Here is a 23161-nt window from a genome sequence, read left to right as displayed (position 1 = left end):
AGAGAGAGAGCACAAATAGGCAGAGAGGCAGACAGAGAGAGGGGGAAGAAGGCTCCCTGCTGAGCAGGGACCCTGAGACCAAGACCTGCGCTGAAGGCAGAGGCTCAACCTACTGAGCTACCCAGGCGCATCAGGCATAGTTCATTCTTTTTTTATTTTTATTTTTTAAGGTTTATTTATTTATTTATTTGACAGGCGGAGATCACAAATAGGCAGAGAAGCAGGCAGAGAAGCAGGCAGAGAGATAGAGGAGGAAGCAGGCTCCCTGCTGAGCAGAGAGCCTGATGCTGGGCTCCATCCCAGCATCCTGGGATCCCAACCTGAGCCGAAGGCAGAGGCTTTTTTTTTTTTTTTAATTAAATTTATTTATTTTCAGCATAACAGTATTCATTATTTTTTCACCACACCCAGTGCTCCATGCAATCCATGCCCTCTATAATACCCACCACCTGGTACCCCAACCTCCCACCACCCCCGCCACTTCAAACCCCTCAGATTGTTTTTCAGAGTCCATAGTCTCTTATGATTCACCCCCCTCCCAATTTCCCCCAATTCCCTTCTCCTCTCTAACTCCCCATGTCCTCCATGCTATTTGTTATGCTCCACAAATAAGTGAAACCATATGATAATTGACTCTCTCTGCTTGACTTATTTCACTCAGCATAATCTCTTCCAGTCCCGTCCATGTTGCTACAAAAGTTGGGTATTCATCCTTTCTGATGGAGGTGTAATACTCCATAGTGTATATGGACCACATCTTCCTTATCCATTTGTCCGTTGAAGCGCATCTTGGTTCTTTCCACAGTTTGGCAACTGTGCTGCTATAAACATTGGGGTAGAGATGGCCCTTCTTTTCACTACATCTGTATCTTTGGGGTAAATATCCAGGAGTGCAATGGCAGAGGCTTTAACCCACTGAGCCACCCAGGTGCCCCAGGTATAGTTCATTCTTATGTATAAGAGTTATACTGCTCATCTAATAAAAATGCTTTTGGGTTGTTCTGTGAGCTCCAGCAGGCCTATATGGACAACCACGTAAGAAAATTACTTTGTTTAAAAAAATGCAACTTGGCTTCCTAGTACCATTTTTGTAAATACTATCCTGGGTGATTCTTCTCACACTGAGTTGCACAGTTTTCAAAAGAGAATCCCCAGTTTTTTGCTCAAGATCTCTGAAAAACAAGCTGCTCTAGTACCATGTTTGGTAGAGGGAATCTAAATCCAGTTCTTGACCTAGCTGAGGGTATTGTATGTGGGTTACATGAGCTAGATAAGGATTGTACTGAATGACCTGCAAGGCTCCTTCCAACTCTAACCATCCCACGGTTTTGCTCTTCCTCCTGTGAGTTTCTGACTCTACTGTATTAATTTATGCTCCAGTGAGAAAAATAATAAATTAAAAGAAACAACTCAATTGGATGTTTTCCTCTGAATAAAACTAAAATTATTTAAATCAGACATTCTTTAGACAGCAGTGAAAGAGTTTGCAAAAACCATAATTAAGATACATGGGTGTGAAACAAAAGTGATGAATTTTTTCAGTCCTGAGAACAAGTGGAGCTCTTATTTTCAAAATCTCCTCCTGCCTAATGGTGGCCTATTCTTGTTAAAGAAAAAAATACAACTTTTATCCCTCTCGTTTTATTTTTAATACCTTCACTAGCACGACAAACTATGATTCCACTTAGAACCATGTGTTTCAAGAACGATTACATAGAGAACTATAATATACAATGTGGAAACATTTGCCTTGCAAAGGTCTGCCTCATCTCTGATTAGCAATGTGATGCCAGAGGTGAAAGGAGAGGAAGCAGAAACAGTAAAGCAAAAGAAAAAGAGGAAGAGCATATGATGTTAGAACTCTGCAACCCAGAGCGCAGAAGACCGGTGGATCTCTTTTCTCATTTCAACGAGGAGAACTCTGGCATCCTTTGTCATCTCACCTATAAATATAAACGTTAGGAAAAGTATCTCAAGATAGGGTCCCAGCTCAAATTTGAAAGGAAACTCATCAAGAACAAGGAACGCTGAGCTATTGGTATGTGCTATGTGTATCCCAAAGACCTGGCTGATAGATCTTTTTTCTCTGCATTGGTATGGAAAGTTATTCCGTACAACACCAAAGGAATACGGTTGGTCTTAACAGAGCCAGTGTGTAAATATGTAAGAATATTTCTCCCAAGAAAAGCGCAGAAAACAAATGAGATAGTTGCTGGGGTGAGTTTTTCATTTTCCTAAAAAGGAGTCTGTCTCTTCATAAACCGGGAGCAGAAAATACTAACAGCGATGACAGCAATACAAAGAGTGGAGTCCATGGCTGTCCCCAGAATAGGCAAACACAGAGGCTTACCTTGTTGACTGCACAATGGTTTGCTGAGAAAGAGATGTTGATAATGAGAAAATGTTGATTCAACAGGAAGAAAGTAATATAGATGCTAAATGTTCCATACTTTCTTTCCTGTTTGGAGAAAGCTTTACATGTTTACAAAACTTAGTTCTATAGTTAACAAAGGCTTAGTAAATGCTGGCTTTTCAATAACTTATCTCCAATATCCAGTTCATGCACTGCCCATATCTCAGTGATGAAGTTTTAGAATGTAAGTGAGATTCAGTGGGGTGAAGTCCCAAGCTGACAACCAAGAAATAATTCTTGAGACGTCTTTGGTGCAAAATGGTGGTTTATTTCTATTTCTTCTTCTTCTTTTTTTTTTTTTAATGGAAAAAAGACAGCCTCTTCAATAAATGGTGTTGGGAAAACTGGACAGCCACATGCAGAAAAATGAAATTGGACCACTTCCTTACACCACACATGAAAATAGACTCAAAATGGATGAAGGACCTCAATGTGCGAAAGGAATCCATCAAAATCCTTGAGGAGAACACAGGCAGCAACCTCTTCGACCTCAGCCGCAGCAACATCTTCCTAGGAACATCGCCAAAGGCAAGGGAAGCAAGGGCAAAAATGAACTACTGGGATTTTATCAAGATCAAAAGCTTTTGCACAGCAAAGGAAATAGTTAACAAAATCAAAAGACAACTGATAGAATGGGAGAAGATATTTGCAAACGACATATCAGATAAAGGACTAGTGTCCAAAATCTATAAAGAACTTAGCAAACTCAACACCCAAAGAACAAAATGGTGGTTTATTAAAGCATGAGGACAGGACCCGTGGGTAGAAAGAGCTGCTGCTCTGGGGTTGTGAGGAGTGGTCCATTATATACTTGCAAGTTGGGAGGAGGTCAGGGATAGCGTTAAGTCTCTAAGGAATTTTGGAAGCAAGGTTTCCAGGACCTTGAGGGGCTAGCTGTTGTTGGGAAAAAGGTCATTTATTATGATCTAATAAAGCCTTAGTCAGGAGACTCTTCAGATGTATATCGGTGGGGCATATGCTTGGGGATGATTGCCAGCATGAATCTTGGAGGGTTCAGAGATAAAGGAAGTTTCCAAAGGAATTTTTGTATGTCAAAGTAGACTTACAGGATCCTGGTTGGGGGGTGGGGGAAGGGGGTCAGGCTAGGATTGCCTTTTGCCCTTCGCAAAGAATTAAGGTGGACAGTCGAGTCCCTAGAGGAATGTCACTCTGCCTGTCTCAAGGACTTGTCAGTGGGCTCTAGGTAGTAAGGAAATTTAATAACTTTTCTTCCGGTTTTGTTTCCCACATCATCAGGGCTTATCTTTGGGGTTCATGAGAGAAAGAACTTGCTACCAGATCTTCTGGTGGCATTATGATTGGAACTGTGACTTTCTTAGAGAAAAGCCAAGAGGCAAACTGAAGTCCCAAGGTGACCTCAGTTCAGGGCTCTTTCCCAGGGACATGCAGCAGGTTTATATGTTTGAAAGTGTCTGTGTATCATTTCCCTGCAATCACATAAACAGGTAGCAGAGCAGAAAATACTAACAGCGATGACAGCATAAAACTTCTTCACTCTCTTTTCTTTCCCTCTTCCCTCCATTATCCCCATTCTCCTGACCTAAACTTCACATTCTGCCTGAGAAGATGGTTTAAGTTTGGGGGAGAGTCTTCATAAAATCATTTCTGCACAACACTTTCCTTCTAGCTATGGAAAGTTCTATTGTACCACATATGCAGCTTCTCCAAGTCTATCTCTTTATCTTCCCAGCATTCACTGGGACAGTCATAAGCTTTTCCTCCGTGTCAAACATATGTTTTGCAGCCTTGTCTATATTATGCACTGCTGTTCCTAATTTTTTTTCTGTCTTTTAAAACCACTTTATTTTGTGTATCAGTAACAATCAGTTTTGCAAAAAAATCAGTTTTGCAGTGTGTTTGAATATACCACATTACTTTTGAAAACTTTGTGCCCCCCCAAAAGGTCTATTTTTAAATAAATTCAAACTTATAGAGAAGTTGAATAGTAAAATTAGTACTCCTTTATCTTGCAACCTGATTTACCCATCATTAACATTATGGCCCTTTTTCTCACAAGATACTTCATTCGTAAATACTTCAGTAAGTCGTAATGAATAAGTACATTCTGCTACATAATCACAATACCATTATTATACCTAAGAGGCTTAACACTAACATAGTATTTTTATCTAGTATGCCATCCGATACTCACTTTTCTCCAATTGTCCCCAAAATGTGCCTTCTATTTGTTTTTTTGTTTTGATTTTGCTTTTGTTTTTGATCCAATGTCCAATCAAGGGTTACATATTGCACTTGGTTGTCATAACTCTTCAAACATCTTTAATATAGAAGAGCTCCCTGACTTTTTAGTTTGTTTCAATGACTGGCATTTTGGAAAGATTGTTTTATCTATTTCCTTGTGGGCTTTTTGTTTTTGTTTTTGTTTTACATTTTATTTATTTATTTGACCAAGAGTGAGAACACAAGCTGAGAGACAGAGGGAGGAGAAGCAGTCTCCCGGCTGAGCAAGGAGACTGATGCAGGGCTCAATCCCACAGCCCTGGGGTCATGACTTGAGAAGATGGCAGACAGTTAACAGACTGAGCCACTCAGGAGTCCCTCCTTGGGTTTAGTTTCAATAAGAATCTATGCAAGCTATGCAAGAGCCTAGCCTAGGTACTGTCATATCTTTCTAAGTACATCACAAATAGAAGCAAAAAAATACCTGTTGCATTTGTTATGAAGCCAAGTTTCATCTCTTGGTTATATAATGTCCACCACATTTGTCCATTATAAAACTCTATCTTTTCTCCTTGTAATGAATAATTAATCTGTGGTATGACATTTGAAAACTCAGTGAATATCCTGTTCTCTATAGGTTGTTGCATTCATGAATGATCTCCACCTATGTGTCAAATGGTTGCAAATGGTGATTTTCTTATCATTTCTACTGCATCTCTTATTCTCTTGTAGATAAGGGATATCCCTTATCTCTCCTCCCTCCTACTTTTTTTTAAAAAAGAACTTTACAGACTTATAACTGTCTTTTTATTTGATGTGTCATAATTCATTAACATCATTATTTAAATTGATGCCCAGAGAATCCCAAGTTTTTGGTGGGAACTCCTTTAAGTGGGATCCTGTGAGCTTTTGAGCACTTTTTTGCTTTGCTAGTAATGAAAATATATTCTAGGCTTGCCTTGTACTTTTCCTGTCCCAGATCTGGAATCCATCTCCCTAAGGAGCCCTGCTTTCTTTTAATGGAGTTCGGTATTTTAAAAACCAAGATTTAGGAACGAGATGTACTCATTGCTACTGAAGTACTATTGCTTCCAGGTCAGTGCAGTGGCTAGCGATTGGAAATTAACATATCATACTGACACTCGTGCCTGTTGTGCCAGTACTTAGGTGGGCACTGACAAAGACTGGTAGACATTAAATGGTGAAATCATTTGGTCTACTTGGTTGTCCTCAAAATGATATTATTTTTCCTATTATTTTACCACTAAAAATCACAATACTGAAATCAAGGTAAAAGTCAGCAATACAGCAGAATGTAAATATGCACAGAGGTCACTAGACTGACTAGGGACAAGTGCTGAGTTTGATGAGGCCCCTGTAACTCCAGTGGGAATGCGACCCCTCTGCCAGGAGCATGCAGACTCCTATGGAGGACATAGTGGGAGCTCTCTGTTGGGATTAAGATATGATATGAAAATCCTCACACCTGTGTGCACCTCCATAGGTCCATCCACATGCCTCTATCCCAGACCTCCTTGTCACTGATCTTGGCCAAGCCATTGCCCATGAGACCTTTCCCCATTGAGATAAGCTTTTCCTGATTACTGCCAAGGCCACTCCTGAATGAGGCTATAGTGCAGCTGACTTACTTGTCACCTTGCTCCCACAATATAGAGCTGACTCATCTACAAACCAAGGTCAGACTTTTTCCTCCTCCTTCACCTAAGAGAGGGCATGAGTGTAACAGGAGTGTGTATCATAGGAGTTACCTGTACCTGCAGCTTGCTTTGTGCCCTCTGGCCCTCATCGTGCCCAAACCTGGATGTACCACTTCTGTCTTATGAGAGATTATTGCTGGCTATTCAATCTTACAAGAAGTCTGTGAGTTCTCATGAAATATACTTCCTTTCTCATAATAGGGCATATAAGATACAGTAATTTGTCTTTTCCTTTGGAAGGGCTATCCCAACACAACCCTGACTACTGAAACTTCAAATATTTTACAGATGTAACATGTTCCTGAACATGTAACATGTTCATAAACCCTGTTCTATAGGGTTTATCTTCCACCCTCTGCAACACACAGGTGTCTTACTAAGGCCTCCAACACACGAACCAGTTCTTGTTTATGTGGCTTTATCAATATAAGGTAATCAATGTAATGAATTAGTGTGATATTCTGTGGACTGTCTAGATGGTCTGGATGGCTTCAGGCTATATTATGACAGAGGATAAGAAAGCTAACAGAGATCTGGGACAAAATTGCTCCATGCCATTCTTTTTTTCCTGACTGGCATAGAAAGGAATATATTCATTAACTCAGTGACTGCATCCCACATATATGAGGCCATATTAATCTTTTCTAGCAAAGATAGTGCATCTGACCTGGTGGCTGTGAGCAGGGGTGCTAGTTGGTTGAGTTAATTGTTATTCTTTAGGATTCACCCAGTTTCTTCAGGTGCCAGACTAGTGAATTAAATGGCTGGAGCCTACCACTGCCTCATCTTTTAGAGTCTTAAGAGCAGCACTAATTTCTGCTGCCCTGAGGAGGCATTTCTGTATTGTATACCCATTATCTTGGTAGGGGCTTCTGGGGAGGTAGTCTAGAGGCTTCCATTTGGTCTTGTCTACTGTTACTTTACTGACCAAGAAGCCAATGTGAAGGTTATACCAACCACGAAGATATCAATCTCAGTTCAGGGATGGGAGATATGAACAATGGGTATTAACATGGACTTAGAGAACCCAGTGTAAGCCCGGTCTTGACTCACCTAGACACTGGATCCATCACTACTTAAATGTCTAGATATTTCCTTTACCTCGGTGCATAATTACCCATATAAACGGCCATAAGTCTTCTTGTGGAAGGACTAGGAAAATCACCAACCCTGTTTACTTATCATGGTGTTGCAGAGTTCTTCCTTTCAGGGATCCTGCCACTTTTTAAGTCAAAGAATTTTTCCTTTGAAAGTTGTCTCAGGTACAGAACTGGGTAAGAGATCACACCACTCACCCCTCGGTCATCTATCTCATTCCTTCTGCCAGTATAAGCTAAATAGTTCCCATGTTGGCTGCCAATCCACTTTACCCCTGGGGAAGTTGTATATCACTAATAATCTCTGTAACTTTGTGTGGTTCTGACTCCACTGGCTTCCCCTCTGACCTTGGGGGTCATTATAATAATTACTATCTCCTGGCTTCTGGCACTTACACGCCACCCCAAACCTTCTATTATTTTGGGATTCTATCATCCCCCTTTCTCTCAGTAAGCCAAGTTCTGTAACAGACTCTCCTCTATCAGCCCTGACCCCATTAGAAATTTTTATTGATGCTGGTGTTCCTCTTACCAGTTTGTTCTCATAGCCTGTAAATGGTACATCTTCTGGGCCTCCCTGTGGAACATAATCTTCTGTGGGATCTTCTCATTGTAGTAGTATATCCATTCAAGCATACTCCCTTTCCTGAGCTTTTTAATCCCTTGCTCTGCTGTCTACCCCAGCAACATCAGCATTCTAATTTTGCTCAGTGAGTGCCATGATGTGGGTATCATGTCCATTTCCAATGTTCGAGGATTCATTCCAGGAAGAAGGTCACACCATCTTCTGGAGTCTATGCAAGGCTAATAAATATTGTAACTTTATACAGTCAGTAAACTCTTCCCTTGACCCCGTCAGCGCAGACTTCCTCAGCTCCCAATACCTGTTAGCACAATCTTGAGGTTGCTCTAGGATATGGTTTCTTTTCTCCCTATTAGGCCCAGCTCCTTCCTAGCTGTGTGTTTGGGTTTTTGTTTTTGGTTTTATTTGTTTGTTTTTTCTGGAACTCTGACTATTTAACCCAAATAGAAGGGAAGAAAGGAGAAGGGAAATATGGAGGCAAATTTTGAGGCAGGCATTTGTTGCCTTATAGGAAAGAGGCCTCTGTGATTACCGTCTAGACTGGCTGGAGTACTCACTTTCAGTAGGGAGGAGTGGAGCACTTCTACAGGCTCAGAAGGTTCAGGAGACTCTGGGGAGTCAAAATCTTCAGATGCATCCATCCAGCATTTCCATCCCTGAATCAGCTGCCCAGTTTTTCTCCCCCAGCGTACTGAGCTTAGCATAACTGACCTGATATTGTTGCACTTTAACTTGATCCTCAACTTCCTCTGCCTCCTAGTAAAGGGGATGAGCTTATTTGTATATAAACAAAGAGAGAGGCCTTTTGATTTCCAGACCCCCCCCCCCTTTTAAAAAGATTTATTTATTTACCCCAGCAAGGGAATGAAAGGATGGGGGCAGAGGGAGAGAATCTCTAGCAGGCTCCATACTCAGCTCAGGGCCCCATGTGAGGCTTGATCCTACCACCCATGAGATCATGACATGAGCTGAAACCAAGAGTCCAATGCCTAACCCACTGAGCCACCGAGGCACCCCAAGACGCCTTTTTAGTTGTCTACTTACTGGCCCTCAGCTGCTCACTGTCTTTTTGCAAGGCATCAGTGCAGTTTGGCAATGCTGTCATTTCCTGTGTACTTCTCAGACAGGAGTTACAGAGCACCAATTAGTGCATTTCCCTCCACTGGTTTACCCTTACAACTCACCACCAGTGAGCAATTGGACCATCACCTTGTGCCAGCGGCTGCTGTGCTCCATCTGCCACCAGTGAAGGGGTCCTTATTAGCAGCCAGGTTATGAGTAATCCAGCTCTTGGCTGCAGCTATGGCAGGCAGGGTTCTTTAGAAACATGCCGAGCTGGAGTTTGGGGTGCAAGGTGTTTGTTAGAGATCAATATCTGCAAGAGAAGAGAAACAGGGTTTGGGAAAAGGGAGAAGACAAACTGTGATATAGGCCAAACAAAGCTTCAGCCAACCTGGCAGGAGTTCTGGAATATTATCCAGCATTGCGCCTTTCTGCCCCTGCTTTGCTCAGTCACAGGATGTGGTTGGCCCAGGAAGGGTGTGACTTTGCCTGAGGAGGTTCATCTGCAGCTGAGGCAAGCCCTCAGGGAGCTGACCGTGGCAGTCTGGCTGCTGTCTGCATTTCTCAGTGCAGGGCAGCCCTTAACAGAGGATCTGTGTAGCAGATTTCAATATCTATCCCATTGTTTTAATTTTATGTTTGGAATTATTGAAAAATATTTAAATAGCATAAGTGTCAAAGTTATGTGACAAGCTATATGAAAGGAAGTCTCATTCCTATCTCAATCCTATCTCAATCCTATTGCAATCTCTTCCACTCCATAGGAAAACATTTTTCTAGTTCCTGCTATTTTTTTGCCTGCATTTTTTTTGCAAAAACAAGCAAATGTGTGTGTGCTCGCTCATTCACATACACACAAACACACTCTTATTTCCCCTTCCTTCTTACTTAGAAATTAGCAGTTTATTTATATTATTTTCCCCTTGCTTTTCATTTAACAAAATATCCTATAAATCATTCCATATCAGTATAAGGAAATCTTCCTTAAAAAAAAAAAAGCTGCTCAGAACTCTACTGTGTGCATGTACTGGAGTGTCCTAACTTATCCTATGGATAAGCTTTTTTTTTTTTTTTCTTCTAACATTTTCCTATTACAAATAATGCTACAAAGGAAAATTCTTTGTGTTTTTCATATTTATAAAAAGGTACAACTTTGGCGTAAATTCCTTGAATTGGGGCTGCTTGATCAAGCACCAGAGATATTTGTAAGTCCTTGTTTTCACATAGCCTTACCACAAAGTACATTGTCAGTTCTTGGAATATTTTGTTTTTTTTTCTATTGTAATTTTGAAGTAGTGATGGGTAAGCATTATTTTGAGTTATCTACAGCAACTATAATAAAATATAAAAGTACCTGTGACTTCTTTAAGATTTTACTTATTTATTTGAGAGAGAGAGTGAGAGGGAGAGAGCATGAGCACTGGGGAGGAAGTAGAGGGAGAGGGAGAAGTAGACTCTGCACTAAGCAGAGAACCTGATACAGGACTCGATCCCAGGACCCTGGGATCATGACCTGAACCAAAGGCAGACACTTAACCAAGTGAGCTAACCAGACACTCATATCTGTGATTTCTATTGGAGATAAATTCATATGCACAGCTGATGCTTTTCTGGCTTGTTGTCTATATTAATAACTAAAGAAATTAATAGTTCCAGTTAGAGATACTAAAATAAAATGTATTTTCCCATCCATGTAGATGAATCCCAAATTAAGAATCCCAGTTTGCAAAACAATCATTATTATGAGTTTATGCTCAGATTTTGGGGTCCCTCACCATCATTATTTTTTTTTAATTTATGAAGTACCTAATTTTATCTAGTGTTTTGCATGACTGATGTGACAGTTACATAGACTCAGTCCCTGATTTCCTGGAATTTAGAACGTAAGACAGTTGGACATGGACATAGAACAGAATAAGGTCATTAAAGCAATGCATGAATCAGTAAGTCATCCATCCAAAGATAGGTGTCTTTTAGGAGGATGGAATAAGAATACATGTTAGGGTCCTATGGGACAGGTTCTCATTCGGATTGCATAAGGATCAGGAAGAAGTTGGAAGTGGGAGGAAGGCAGTCAGGCTTATCTAAGAACAGAGCAATGTCCTTTCTCTTTCCAAATGAACCTACTGTTTTGGCAGATCGGACTGAAGAGAATGCATTAATCACACACTGCCCTTTTCTTAACACACCAGGGTATCTAAGATTCTCTTGGATTTGCACAGTCTTGCCATTTGAGAAGAGACTGGAACCCCAGAGTGCCATCATCCAGCTACAATTTCCATACACGGAGTGCCCTCCCTCCAAATAGTATCAGAATTCCAGGAACTCTCTCTAGATTTCCCTTCACATCTTTTCTCTGCACAAGATACCTTTCCTGTTACCTAGAAGCCACAGTGATTCATTCACTGAGTGCCTCCTACGTGCCTGGAACAATTCTAGACAATAGGGATTCATCACTGAACAACCAAAAATGCCTCTGGTAACAGGTGGAAGGTAGGCATTAAGGAGATAAGCAGAATGGTGAAAACCAGCAAACTAGTGAAAACCAAAAGGATACTATGGCACTCTGCAGACTAGTGAACATCTGTGATACACAAAGAGTATTCATTGCTCTTATCTCCCAGGCTATGCTCCGATAAAAGTACTACAATCCATGGTGCTGGTCTGAAGCCGTTATGAACTGTCGGTGATTCAGACCTGCCCTAAATAAGGCTATTCCCATCTTGGCCCAACTGCTAAGTGCGGAGAATCCTGAGATAGAGCTGATACTGGTTGGTTTGTACTCGTGTGGTGAAGGATTGTTAAATATGTTGAAAAATGTTCATAAAAAGTTGGTAAATAGCTAGCTAATGTCCTGAGCCTCCTGCAATCCTCAGGGTCTCCCCACAGTCCAGTGACCAAATGATTAATACCTGGTTTGTCAGGCAGCCTAGATGCCCCCACTTCTGCAGTTGGGCTGGAGTCCCTGCTAACTGATCAAGTTGTATGCCATATTAACCATCAAATATATTTAATATCACCTCAAAACAAAATTATATGTCAATGGAGGCCACAGGGAAAAGGATAGGCTAAAGTCCAAAAATGTGTTGAAGGAATGACAGCTTTGCTGTGAACCTCCTTCTGGTCAGGAGAAAAAGCATCAAGAGGACCTCAGGAGTATTTAGAGGCTCTCATCTTCTCAGAGCTAGAAATTTAGCTTGTAAGTAGCTGACCAGTATGAGATATTAAGTAATTGGCATATTGAGGGTATATTTGTAATTACTTAATTGCCTTTCTTGTTGATAACTTTAAGGGACACTTTGGGTAGCCACTGGGAAACTCACCTGCAGATAGAGTCTAGCTCATGCCTGATTTCATCCTTGCGCTCTACTCATACAGGAGTCCTGGTTATTCAGTCCAGAGAAGATTTTTCAGTGGTTTATGTCAAGTGTAACCTTTTCAGGCTAGTTCCTCAGCTTTCTTTCTCTTTTAAAAAGTTATTTTATTTGAATGTTAACTTGATTTTTTAAAGATTTTATTAGAGAGAGAGGGAGAAAGCATGAGCAGGGAGAGGGTCAGAGGGAGAGAGAGAAGCAGACTCCACTGAGCAGGGGCTGAGACGTGGGGCTCGATCCCAGAACCCTGAGATCGTGACCTGAGCCAAAGTCAGATGCTTAAGCAACTGAGTGACCAGGCACTCCAATAATTTAATTCTGTTTAAAAGATTTATAGACACATGACTTTAAAAGTCAAGTTTCCTTATAAGGCCAAAAATGGAAAATAGCAGCATCACTCTCCTTAATCTTGATTCCTTCTCCTCAGTGTACTTGATTTTGTGTCTTAGCTATAGTATCCGGTTGTTTGTGCCCATATTTCTAAATAACATGCATATTCAGCTGCTATGTGAGTTTTTAGTTTTAGATACTGTCTATGGGCTTCTGATTATGGAAATGAGGATCAGTTCTCTTATATCTATGCCCCCCACTACTATCTTTCTAATATAGTTACATCATTTAAAAAAGCATTTTATTATGGAAAATTTCAAACATATCCACAAAAAGGATATTACTAAATGAACCCTGGTGTACCCATGACCCACCTCCAACCATTAACCTATGGCTAGTCCTGCTTCATCCATTCACCACCTACTTCCCCCACAATCTCATACTATTTTGAAGCAAATCCAAGGATCTAGTTTTATCACTGTTTCTTACTAGATCAATATACAGTGTTAACATTATTTTTTTTAAAGATTTTATTTATTTATTTGACAGAGATCACAAGTAGGCAGAGAGAGATGGGGAGGCAGGCTCCCTGCTGAGCAGAGAGCCCAACACGGGGCTCCATCCCAGGACCCCGAGATCATGACCTGAACTGAAGGCAGAGGCTTTAACCCAGTGAAACACCGAGGTGCCCCCAGTGTTAAAATTATTTTAACCATGATATTTGCAATTGAACTATATGGTAGACTATGATTACCTTTCTTTTGTAATTTTATATCTTTTTTAAATATTTTAATTTACTTATTTATTTATTTGAGAGAGCAAGAGAGAGGGAAGTATGAGGGGGGAGAGGCAGAGAGAGAGGAAGAAGCAGACTCCCCACTTAGTGGGGGGTCTGATATAGGACTTGATCCCAGGACTCTGAGATCATGACCTGAGCTGAATGCTGATGCTTAACCGACTGAGCCACCCAGCCACCTTATATAATTTTATGTTACCTGGTTAATAATTAACTTAATTTCCACTTGCTTTTTTATGTGTCTATCACCAATTTATCCCCCCAAATCTCTATACATATATCCATATGTATAAACATTCTCCACTCTTTGGAGTCCTCACTCCTGGAATCCTCCATCCTCCTACCCTATTCTCCATGAGCTGATGGCTGTCTAGGTCTGCTGCATGGCTTTATCCTGGGATCTTCTTTTATCCTTATCCTGGGAATTCATGCCAGTGTTCTCCTATACCGGATACATTGTTTTCTAATCCCTATGCTTTCCACGTGCTTGGTTTATTTTCTTTTTTGGTATAGTATAGTATAGTATAGTATAGTATATGCCATAGAGTCTTCCTTAAAAAGGTATAACAAGTGAATACTTTTTGAGATTGCACATTTCTGAAAATTGCCATTTTAATTTCATAGTTACTTTTTTCTATTGGCAAGATTTAATTTTTTTAATTAAATTTTTAAATTAATTCAATCTAAAGTTTCTCTTACTTCTCCTTAATATAGATAATATTTCCAAATACAGGGTTTCCAGATGCTATATTTCATGAGATTTTATGTTATGTTCACATTGTTCATTTAACTGAATGTTTGTTTCCAATATTAAAAATTTTAAAAATTAAATTATTTGAACTAAATCATGTATTCCCTCCTGGAATTCTGATAAGGAGAATATATTCCAATACACATAAATTTCATTTTCCCTACCCCATGTAAACTCACTGATTCTCTAACCCCTTCATCTTAATGTCCTGTTTAGCTGAGTGAAGTGACCCTATTCCTCTGTAGCACCCACCCATGGCCTCTGTAGTTTTGTTGTTTTGGTTGACCAGCTTCCTAAAATCATTCTTATTTAGAAGGAATCCAATGGCAGGTGAGAAACTGCCTAATTTCTTTTTATAAAAACTTTCTATAAAAACTTTTTTTATAAAAAATTTCTTTTTGTGAGATTAAGAGTCACTTATGGTTTGTCTTCCCTGGGGATAAAAATATATGTTTATAAAAAATAAAAAATTATATTAAAAAAAATTTCTTTTTATAAAAAAGCGGAGAATGTTTATAATTTCTTTTTATAAAAAATCTACCCAAAGGAGGGGTAGATATTTCTCTCTTCATTATCCTGGCAGCCAGAGCCTGGACAGCTGACTTGAAAGTGTCTAATTGGATGCTTCTGTCTAGAACTCTGGATCTCAAAGAATTGACCTGAAGGTTGAGGGTCAGTAAAAGAGTTCCAGGTGGCTGTTGTGGAGTCTAGAAGCCAGTGTCTGGTGGAAGGTACTGAGAGGCAGTGGTGTCAGAGGTGAAGTCCCAAGTAGCCATGACTGAAGCTGATCTTGGCCTTGTCTTACCATGTTTAGGACCAGTCCGATCCTGTTGTTCAGCTTTCTCATGACACTATTAGCATCTCTTACCTGTTTCAATAATTTATTTTTACTGTTTAAGTTAACTGGAGTTCATTTCTGATGCAATGAAAATTTTAAGTATGTTTCTAATTTTAGAACTTCTCTCAATCCCCACAGAGATATTGTGGTTCAAAAGCCTGTGAAGAATAATTGAGTGCAAGAAGATATTCTGACGGTAGGATTCTTGACAAGATTTCTATCACACTGGTGTAGAAATAATGTAACAAAACTCTTCTCCTAAGATACAAGTGATATCTGGGACATTCTGCAGTCCATCCAGGTGCAAACTAAACTGGCATCAGAATAGAAAGAGAATCTTTACTGTGTTAGTGCACGGCAGCTCCCACTTCTGGAGAAAAAGGAAAATAAAGTTATAAAATTAATGTGGATTTTGTTTTTCCCTAATCATAGTGGTAGTTTGTTAAAATAAAAACTGGATTGAAATGATTTTTTAAAAGATTTTACTTATTTATTTGAGAGAGAGAGAGAGAGCATGAGAGGGGAGAAGGTCAGAGGGAGAAGCAGACTCCCCAGGGAGCTGGGAGCCCGATGTGAGACTCGATTCTGGGACTCTGGGATCATGACCTGAGCTGAAGGCAGTTGCTTAACCAACTGAGCCACCCAGGTGGCCCCTGAAATGACTTTTATATATTGCAAACATGAAATACTGTCTCACATACCTTTGGTTGGGATATCTATCTATCTATATAACAACTTCTTCTTCTTTGATTGATATATTTTGGGTGTTGTGGCTGATTAACAGTTATCCTACAATAATGTTTATTTCCTCCTTCCAAATGGATAGAATTCATCAGTGCCCTTGGCCACCCAGAATAAAGACTGCATTTCCCAGACTCCCCTGTATGGCCATGTGACTAGGTTCTGGCCAACTGGATATAAACAAAGAGTTACTTAGAATCTTCCAAGAATGTTCCTTAAAGGACAGCTGGCCTGCTGTTCACCTCAACTTCTTTATTTCTTTTTTCAGTCTGTAGCCTGGAATGTAGATGTGGTGGTTGACATCTTGGACCAGGAGGACAAGGATCATACCCTGAAAATAGCATCCTGGTCAGCTGAAAGGAACAGAACCACTGCTGTGGTAGATTGGTCTGCAAAAGTGAACCCTACTATTCTCTCCTTGAATCTATTAGCCTTGCAATGTGACTGCAGATATACTCATCAATAAGTGGAGTGTATTACCTAAAGGAGTTAGAAAAAAAAACAACAAACAAAATGTAAAACCAGCAGAAGAAAGGAAATAGTAAAGATTAGAACAGAAATTGATGATATATGAACAAAATAAAACAAAACACAAACAAGAGACCATGCCAATGACACAGATGCTGGTTCTTTGAAAAGATAACAAAATTGGGGGCACCTGGTGGCTCAGTCAGTTTAACATCCGACTGTTGATCTCAGCGCAGGTCTTGATCTCTGGGTAGTGAATGTAAGTCCCCTGTTTAAAAAAAAATGAACAAATCCCCCTTCTACACGATCACGCTGAGCTAGTACCCGCGCCTGGAATCGGGTCGCAACCCCAGCCGCGCCTGCCGCCTGCCACTGCCTCTGGACCATGGACCCCCGCAAAGTGAGCGAGCTTCGGGCTTTCGTGAAAATGTGTAAGCAGGATCTGAGCGTTCTGCACACCGAGGAAATGCGTTTCCTGCGGGAGTGGGTGGAGAGCATGGGGGGTAAAATACCACCTGCCACTCATAAAACTAAATCAGAAGACAGTATCAAGGAAGAAAAACCAGATAGTAAGAAGGCGGAGGAAAACATAAAGACAGATGAACCATCAAGTGAGGAGAGTGATCTAGAAATTGACAATGAAGGTGTGATTGAACCAGATACCGATGCCCCTCAAGAAATGGGAGATGAAAATGCAGAGATAACCGAGGAAATGATGGATCAGGCAAATGATAAAAAAGTGGCTGCCATTGATGCCCTAAATGATGGTGAACTACAGAAAGCCATTGACTTGTTCACAGATGCCATCAAACTAAATCCTCGCTTGGCCATTCTGTATGCCAAGAGAGCCAGTGTCTTCATCAAATTACAGAAGCCAAATGCTGCCATTCGAGACTGTGACAGAGCTATTGAAATAAATCCTGATTCAGTTCAGCCTTATAAGTGGCGCGGGAAGGCACATAGACTTCTGGGCCATTGGGAAGAAGCAGCACATGATCTTGCCCTTGCTTGCAAACTGGATTATGATGAAGATGCTAGTGCGATGCTGAAAGAAGTTCAACCGAGGGCCCAGAAAATTGCTGAACATCGGAGAAAATACGAGCGAAAACGTGAAGAGCGAGAGATCAAAGAAAGAATAGAAAGGGTTAAGAAGGCTCGGGAAGAACACGAGAGAGCCCAGAGGGAGGAAGAAGCCAGACGACAATCAGGAGCTCAGTATGGCTCTTTCCCAGGTGGCTTTCCTGGGGGAATGCCCGGTAATTTTCCTGGAGGAATGCCTGGAATGGCAGGGGGGATGCCTGGAATGGCAGGAATGCCTGGGCTCAATGAAATTCTTAGTGATCCGGAAGTTCTTGCAGCCATGCAGGATCCAGAAGTTATGGTGGCCTTCCAGGATGTGGCCCAGAACCCAGCGAATATGTCAAAATATCAGAGCAACCCAAAGGTTATGAATGCCCTTCTGGCAAATAAAGCCCTTGCTGAAGGAAAAGCAACTTCGATCACCTAATGGATGTCGCAATAATACAAACCAGTGTACCTCCGACCTTCTCATGAAGAAAGCTGGGGTGCTGTGAAGAGAATCCCTACCCCTCTGCTCCCCATGCAACATAAACATTCTACAATGGTTTGCCATTAGGGTATTCATTCAGATAATGTTTTCCTACTAGGAACTACAAACTTTAAACACTTTTTAAACCTTAAAAATATTTAAAAACATATTAAAAGGGTGTGTTAGTCCCCCCCCCCCAAAAAAAATGAACAAATAAAAGAAAAAGAAAAGATTGACAAAATTGATAAACCTCTAACCAGGCTTATAAGAGAGAGAGAGAGAGAGAGAAAAGACTCAAATAAACAAAATCACCAATGAAAGAGAATAACCAACACCACAAAAATATAAGCAATTGTAAGAAAATGTTATGAAAATTATATGCCAACAAATTAGACAACCTAGAAGAAATGGATAAATTCCTAGAAACATATAACTTCCCAAACTGAGGCAGGAAGAAATGGTAAATTTGAACAAGCCAATTACCAACAATGATATTGAATTGGTAATTAAAAAACTTCCAACAAACAAAAGTCCAGAACCAGATGGCTGCACAGGGAAATTCTACCAATCATTTAAAGAAGAGTTAATACCCATTCTACTAAACTATTTCAAAAAATAGAAGGAAACCCTCCAAATTCATTCTATGAGGTCAGCATTACCCTGATAGCAAAACCAGATAAAGACACCAGTGAAAACGAGAACTATAGGCCAATATCTCTGATGAACATAGATGTAAAAATCTTCAACAAAATACTAGCAAACAGAATCCAACTATATGTTAAAAAAATTATTTACCACAATCAAGTGGGACTTATTCCCAGGATGCAAGGGTGGTTCAATATTTGTAGGTAAATCAACATGACACATCATATCGCATCAATAAGAGAAAGGAAAAAAACTGTATGATCATCTTGATAGATGCAAATCATTTGACAAAGTACAACATCAATTCATGACAAAAACCCTCAACAAAGTAGGCTTAAATGGAACATGACTCAACATAATAAAGCCATATATGAAAAACCCACGTGAACATCATATTCAAAGAGGAAAACTGAAAGCTTTTCCCCTAAGGTCAGGAAGAGGACAAGGATGTTCACTCTCACCACTTTTATTCAAAAGAGTACTGGAAGTCATAGCTGCAGCAATCAGACAAGAAAGAAATAATAGGCATCCAAATTGGTAAGAAAGAAGTAAAACTTTCACTATTTGCAGGTGACATGATACTCTCTATATAGAAAACCTGAAAGACTCCACCAAAAAACTACTAGAACTGGTGAATGAATTCAGTAAAATCACAGGATACAAAATCAATGTGCAGTAATCTGCTGCATTTCTACACACTAATAATGAAGCATCAGAAAGAGAAATTAAGAAAACAATCCCTTTTAGGGCACATGCACCCGAATGTTTATAGCAGCAATGTCTACAATAGCCAAACTATGGAAAGAACCTAGATGTCCAACAACAGATGAATGGATAAAGAAGATGTGGTATATATATACAATGGAATACTATGCAGCCATCAAAAGAAATGAAATCTTGCCATTTGCGATGACGAGGATGAAACTAGAGGGTATCATGCTTAGTGAAATAAGTCAATCGGAGAAAGACAACTATCATATGATCTCCTGGATATGAGGAAGTGGAGATGCAATGTGGGGGGTTAGGAGGGTAGGAGAATAAATGAAACAAGATGGGATCGGGAGGGAGATAAACCATAAGTGACTCTTAATCTCACAAAACAAACTGAGGGTTGCTGGGGGGAGGGGAGTCGGGAGAGGAGGGTGGGGTTATGGACATTGGGGAGGGTATGTGCTATGGAGAGTGCTGTGAAGTGTGTAAACCTGGCGATTCACAGACCTGTACCCCTGGGGATAAAAATACATTATATGTTTATGAAAAAATAAAAATAGATAAAGATTTAAAAAAAGAAAACAATCCCTTTTACAATTGTACTGAACAGAGTAAGATACCTAGTAATAAATCTAACCAAAGAAATGAAAGACCTATACTCTGAAAACTATAAAACACTGATGAAAGATATTGAAGATGACTCAAAGAAATGCAAAGAATTTCATGTTTACAGATTAGAAAAACAGATATTGTTAAAATGTCTATTTTCCTAACGCTACCTATAGATTAATACAATTCCTATCAAAATACCAATAGCATTTTTCACAGAACTAGAACAAAAAAAAATCCTAAAATTTATATGGAACCACAAAAGATCTCGAATGACCAAAGCAATCTTGAAAAAGAAAAACCTCAAGGCACCACAATTCCAGACTTCATGTTATATTACAAAGCTGTAGTAATCAAAACAGTATGGTACTAGCACAAAAATCGACACATAGATCAATAGAACAGAAATAGGAAAACCAGAAATAAACCCACATTTATATGGTCAGTCACTCTTTGACAAAGCGGGAAAGAGTATCTAATGGGAAAATGTCTCTTCAACAAATGGTGCTGGGAAAACTGGACAGCAACATGCAAAAAATGGAACTGAGCCATTTTCTTTCACCATACACAAAAACAAATTTAAAATGGATTAAAGACCTAAATGTGAGACCTAAAACCATAAAAATCCTAGAACAGAACACAAGCAGTAATTTATCTAACATTGGCCATAGCAACATTTTTCTAGATCTGCCTCCTGAGGCAAGGGAAATAAAAGCAAAAATAAGCTATTGGGACATCAAAATAAAAAGCTTCTGCTCAGTGAAGGAAACAATCAACAAAACTAAAAAGCCACTGATGGAATGGGAGAAGATAATTACAAATGACATATCCAACAAAGGGTTAGTATCCAAAATATATAAATAACTTATAAAACTCAACTCCCCCCCAAATAAATAATCCAATTAAAAATGGGCAGAAGAAGGCGCCTTGGGTGGCCCTGTCATTAAGCGTCTGCCTTTGGTCAGGTCAGGAACTTGGGTTCCTCAGGTGGAGCCCCATGTTGGGCTCTGAGAGCCTGCTTCTCCCTCTCCCTCTGCCCGCTGCTCTCTGTAAAATAAGTAAATAAAACATTAAAAAACCCCTAAAATGATAGAAACTCACACATGTTGGAATGGGTAAAATCAGCAACACAAGAAACAGTAAGTGCTGATGAGAATGTAGAGAAAGGGGAACCCTGTTACATGGTTGATGGGAATGCAAATTGGTGCAGCCAGTGGGGGAAACAGTATGGAGGTTCCTCAAAGAGTTAGAAATAGAATTATCATATGATCCAATAATTGCACTACTGGGTATTTACCCAAAGAATACAAAAACATGAATTCAAAGGGATATGTGCACCCCTTTGTTTATAGCAACATTATCTACAATAGCCAAATTATAGAAGCATCCCAAGCATCCATCGAGAGACGTGTGGATAAAGATTACATAATCCTTATATAATAATATATAATTATTAAATATTATGATAATAATTATATATGTAATAGAATTTTACTCAGCCATTAAAAAGAATGAAATGTTGCTATTTGCAATGACATGGATAGAGCTAGAGAGTATATGTAATTCTAAATGAAATCAGCCAGCAGAGAAAGACAAATACCTTGTGATTTTCTAATGTGGAATTTAAGAAACAAACAAACAAAAGACCAAGAGAAAATAGGTAAACTAAGAAACAGACTCTTAAATACAGAGAAGAAACAGATGTTTACCAGAAGGGAGGTGGGTGGGGAGATGGGCACAATAGGCGATGGGGTTAGGAGTGCACTTGTGATGAGCACTGGGTAATGTATAAAATTGTTGAGTTGCTACTGTGCATCTGAAACTAATATAACACTGTATGTTAACTATACTGGAATTTGAAGTAAAATTAAATTAAAAAAAAAAAAGAAGTGGAGTATATTTTCCACATACCTTATATCTGGGCTGGCCTTCTGAGTAGCTCTGGTCAATAGAATGCAGAAGTGACTCCATGCCAGTTTCATGCCTGAATCTCAAACACCCTTGCATGCTTCTACTTTCTCCCTTGGGCCCCTGCTTCCACCATGAGCACAAACTCAGGCTAGCCTGCTGGAGAAGGGAGACTACGAGGAGGAAAGCTGAGGGAGTCTAGCCAATAGCCTTCCAAACTCCAGAAGCCGAGTGACCTAGCCATCACACAGCTGCATGTAAACAGATGAAGGAGCCCAGGTGAAACCAGCCTGAAGTGCTGTTTGCAGGCTCTTAAACTAAAGAAATGGCTGTTTTAAACCATTACATTCCGGGGAGCTTATGCTATTCTAGGAAGATACACATATTTCTGGTTGCTCTTGCCTGTGCATGGGAACAGTCCTGGACTACTTTACTTCAGGCTGAGAGACAATGTGAAACAGATCTGAGGCAGCCTAATTGGCACAGCTGAGGTCCCAGACATATGGGGAAATCATCCTGCCAACAACAAATCCTACCTGTGGCTGCATACCCACTTTAGGAGATCCTAAAGTCCAGCTGAGACCACAGAAAAAATCAGATGACCCTCAGAATCATTGCCAAATGTTTTTTGTTTTACGACACAGTGTGGGAATAAATATTTTGTACCTAGTCTAGGATTGCTCACCTTTCAGTTTATATGGGAGTGATTTCCTTTCTTATTTAATTCTCAGTTATTTGGGATCTCCATACAACCAAACCTATTATTAACTGATATAGTTGTCCATCTTTCCAGCATGAGCCAAAGTCATGCCATAATCATAAATTATGATTAGTTCTAAATTAATCATTGGGTTATATTTGTCTTGCCAGTGATTGGTTTAACAGTAGTCATATGACCCAGTTCCTAAAGAAAGGAATGTAGGGGGCTCCTGGGAAATGTTTCCTCCTCTTAGAAAGAGATGCATGGAAAGAGATGGCCACATTATCCAGCAGAGTTTGACATATCTACTCATGATTCCTGGGACATGGTAGCCATCTTACAAACTTGAGGGGAGCTGGCTTCTAAGCAAAAGCTGATATTCTGAGGATAGTATAATGGAAAGATTTGGGGTCTTTGATAATGGATTGAGCCACTTTTTAAAAATATTTATTTATTTTAGAGAAAGAGAGAGAGCATGAGCAGGGGAGGGACAGAGGGAGAGGGAGAGAGAGAATCTGGAGCAGACTCCCCACTGAGTACAGAGCCTACCACGGGGCTCAGTCTCACAACCCTGAGATCACGATGCTGAGATCATGACCTGAGCCAAAACCAAAAGTCAGATACCCAGATGACTGAGCCACCCAAGAACCCCATGATTGAACCATT

General features: G+C 40.0%; 1 protein-coding gene and 1 long non-coding RNA gene across 3 annotated transcripts; one reads left to right on the top strand and one right to left on the bottom strand.

The window, feature by feature from the left end:
* Nucleotides 1–2415: 2415 nt before the first annotated feature.
* Nucleotides 2416–21913, bottom strand: LOC132014387 (uncharacterized). 2 transcript variants are annotated; one of them, XR_009403312.1, is made up of 3 exons: nucleotides 21799–21913; nucleotides 9223–9388; nucleotides 2416–2923 (listed from the first exon to the last, which is right to left on the bottom strand). It is a non-coding gene; the product is annotated as an uncharacterized LOC132014387 (long non-coding RNA). The 2 variants fall into 2 exon arrangements; XR_009403313.1 differs by lacking the exon at nucleotides 21799–21913 and adding an exon at nucleotides 9467–9544.
* LOC132008156 (hsc70-interacting protein-like) lies at nucleotides 16670–17880 on the top strand. Its single transcript, XM_059386563.1, has one exon. It carries the CDS (start codon nucleotides 16759–16761, stop codon nucleotides 17878–17880), a length of 1122 nt encoding a protein of 373 aa, XP_059242546.1. The 5' UTR covers nucleotides 16670–16758.
* Nucleotides 21914–23161: the final 1248 nt, after the last annotated feature.

This window comes from Mustela nigripes, chromosome 1, assembly GCF_022355385.1.
Source record: "Mustela nigripes isolate SB6536 chromosome 1, MUSNIG.SB6536, whole genome shotgun sequence".
Taxonomy (NCBI): domain Eukaryota; kingdom Metazoa; phylum Chordata; class Mammalia; order Carnivora; family Mustelidae; genus Mustela; species Mustela nigripes.
Note: the sequence above shows the minus strand (reverse complement) of the source record. Positions and strands in the feature narration are given on the sequence as shown.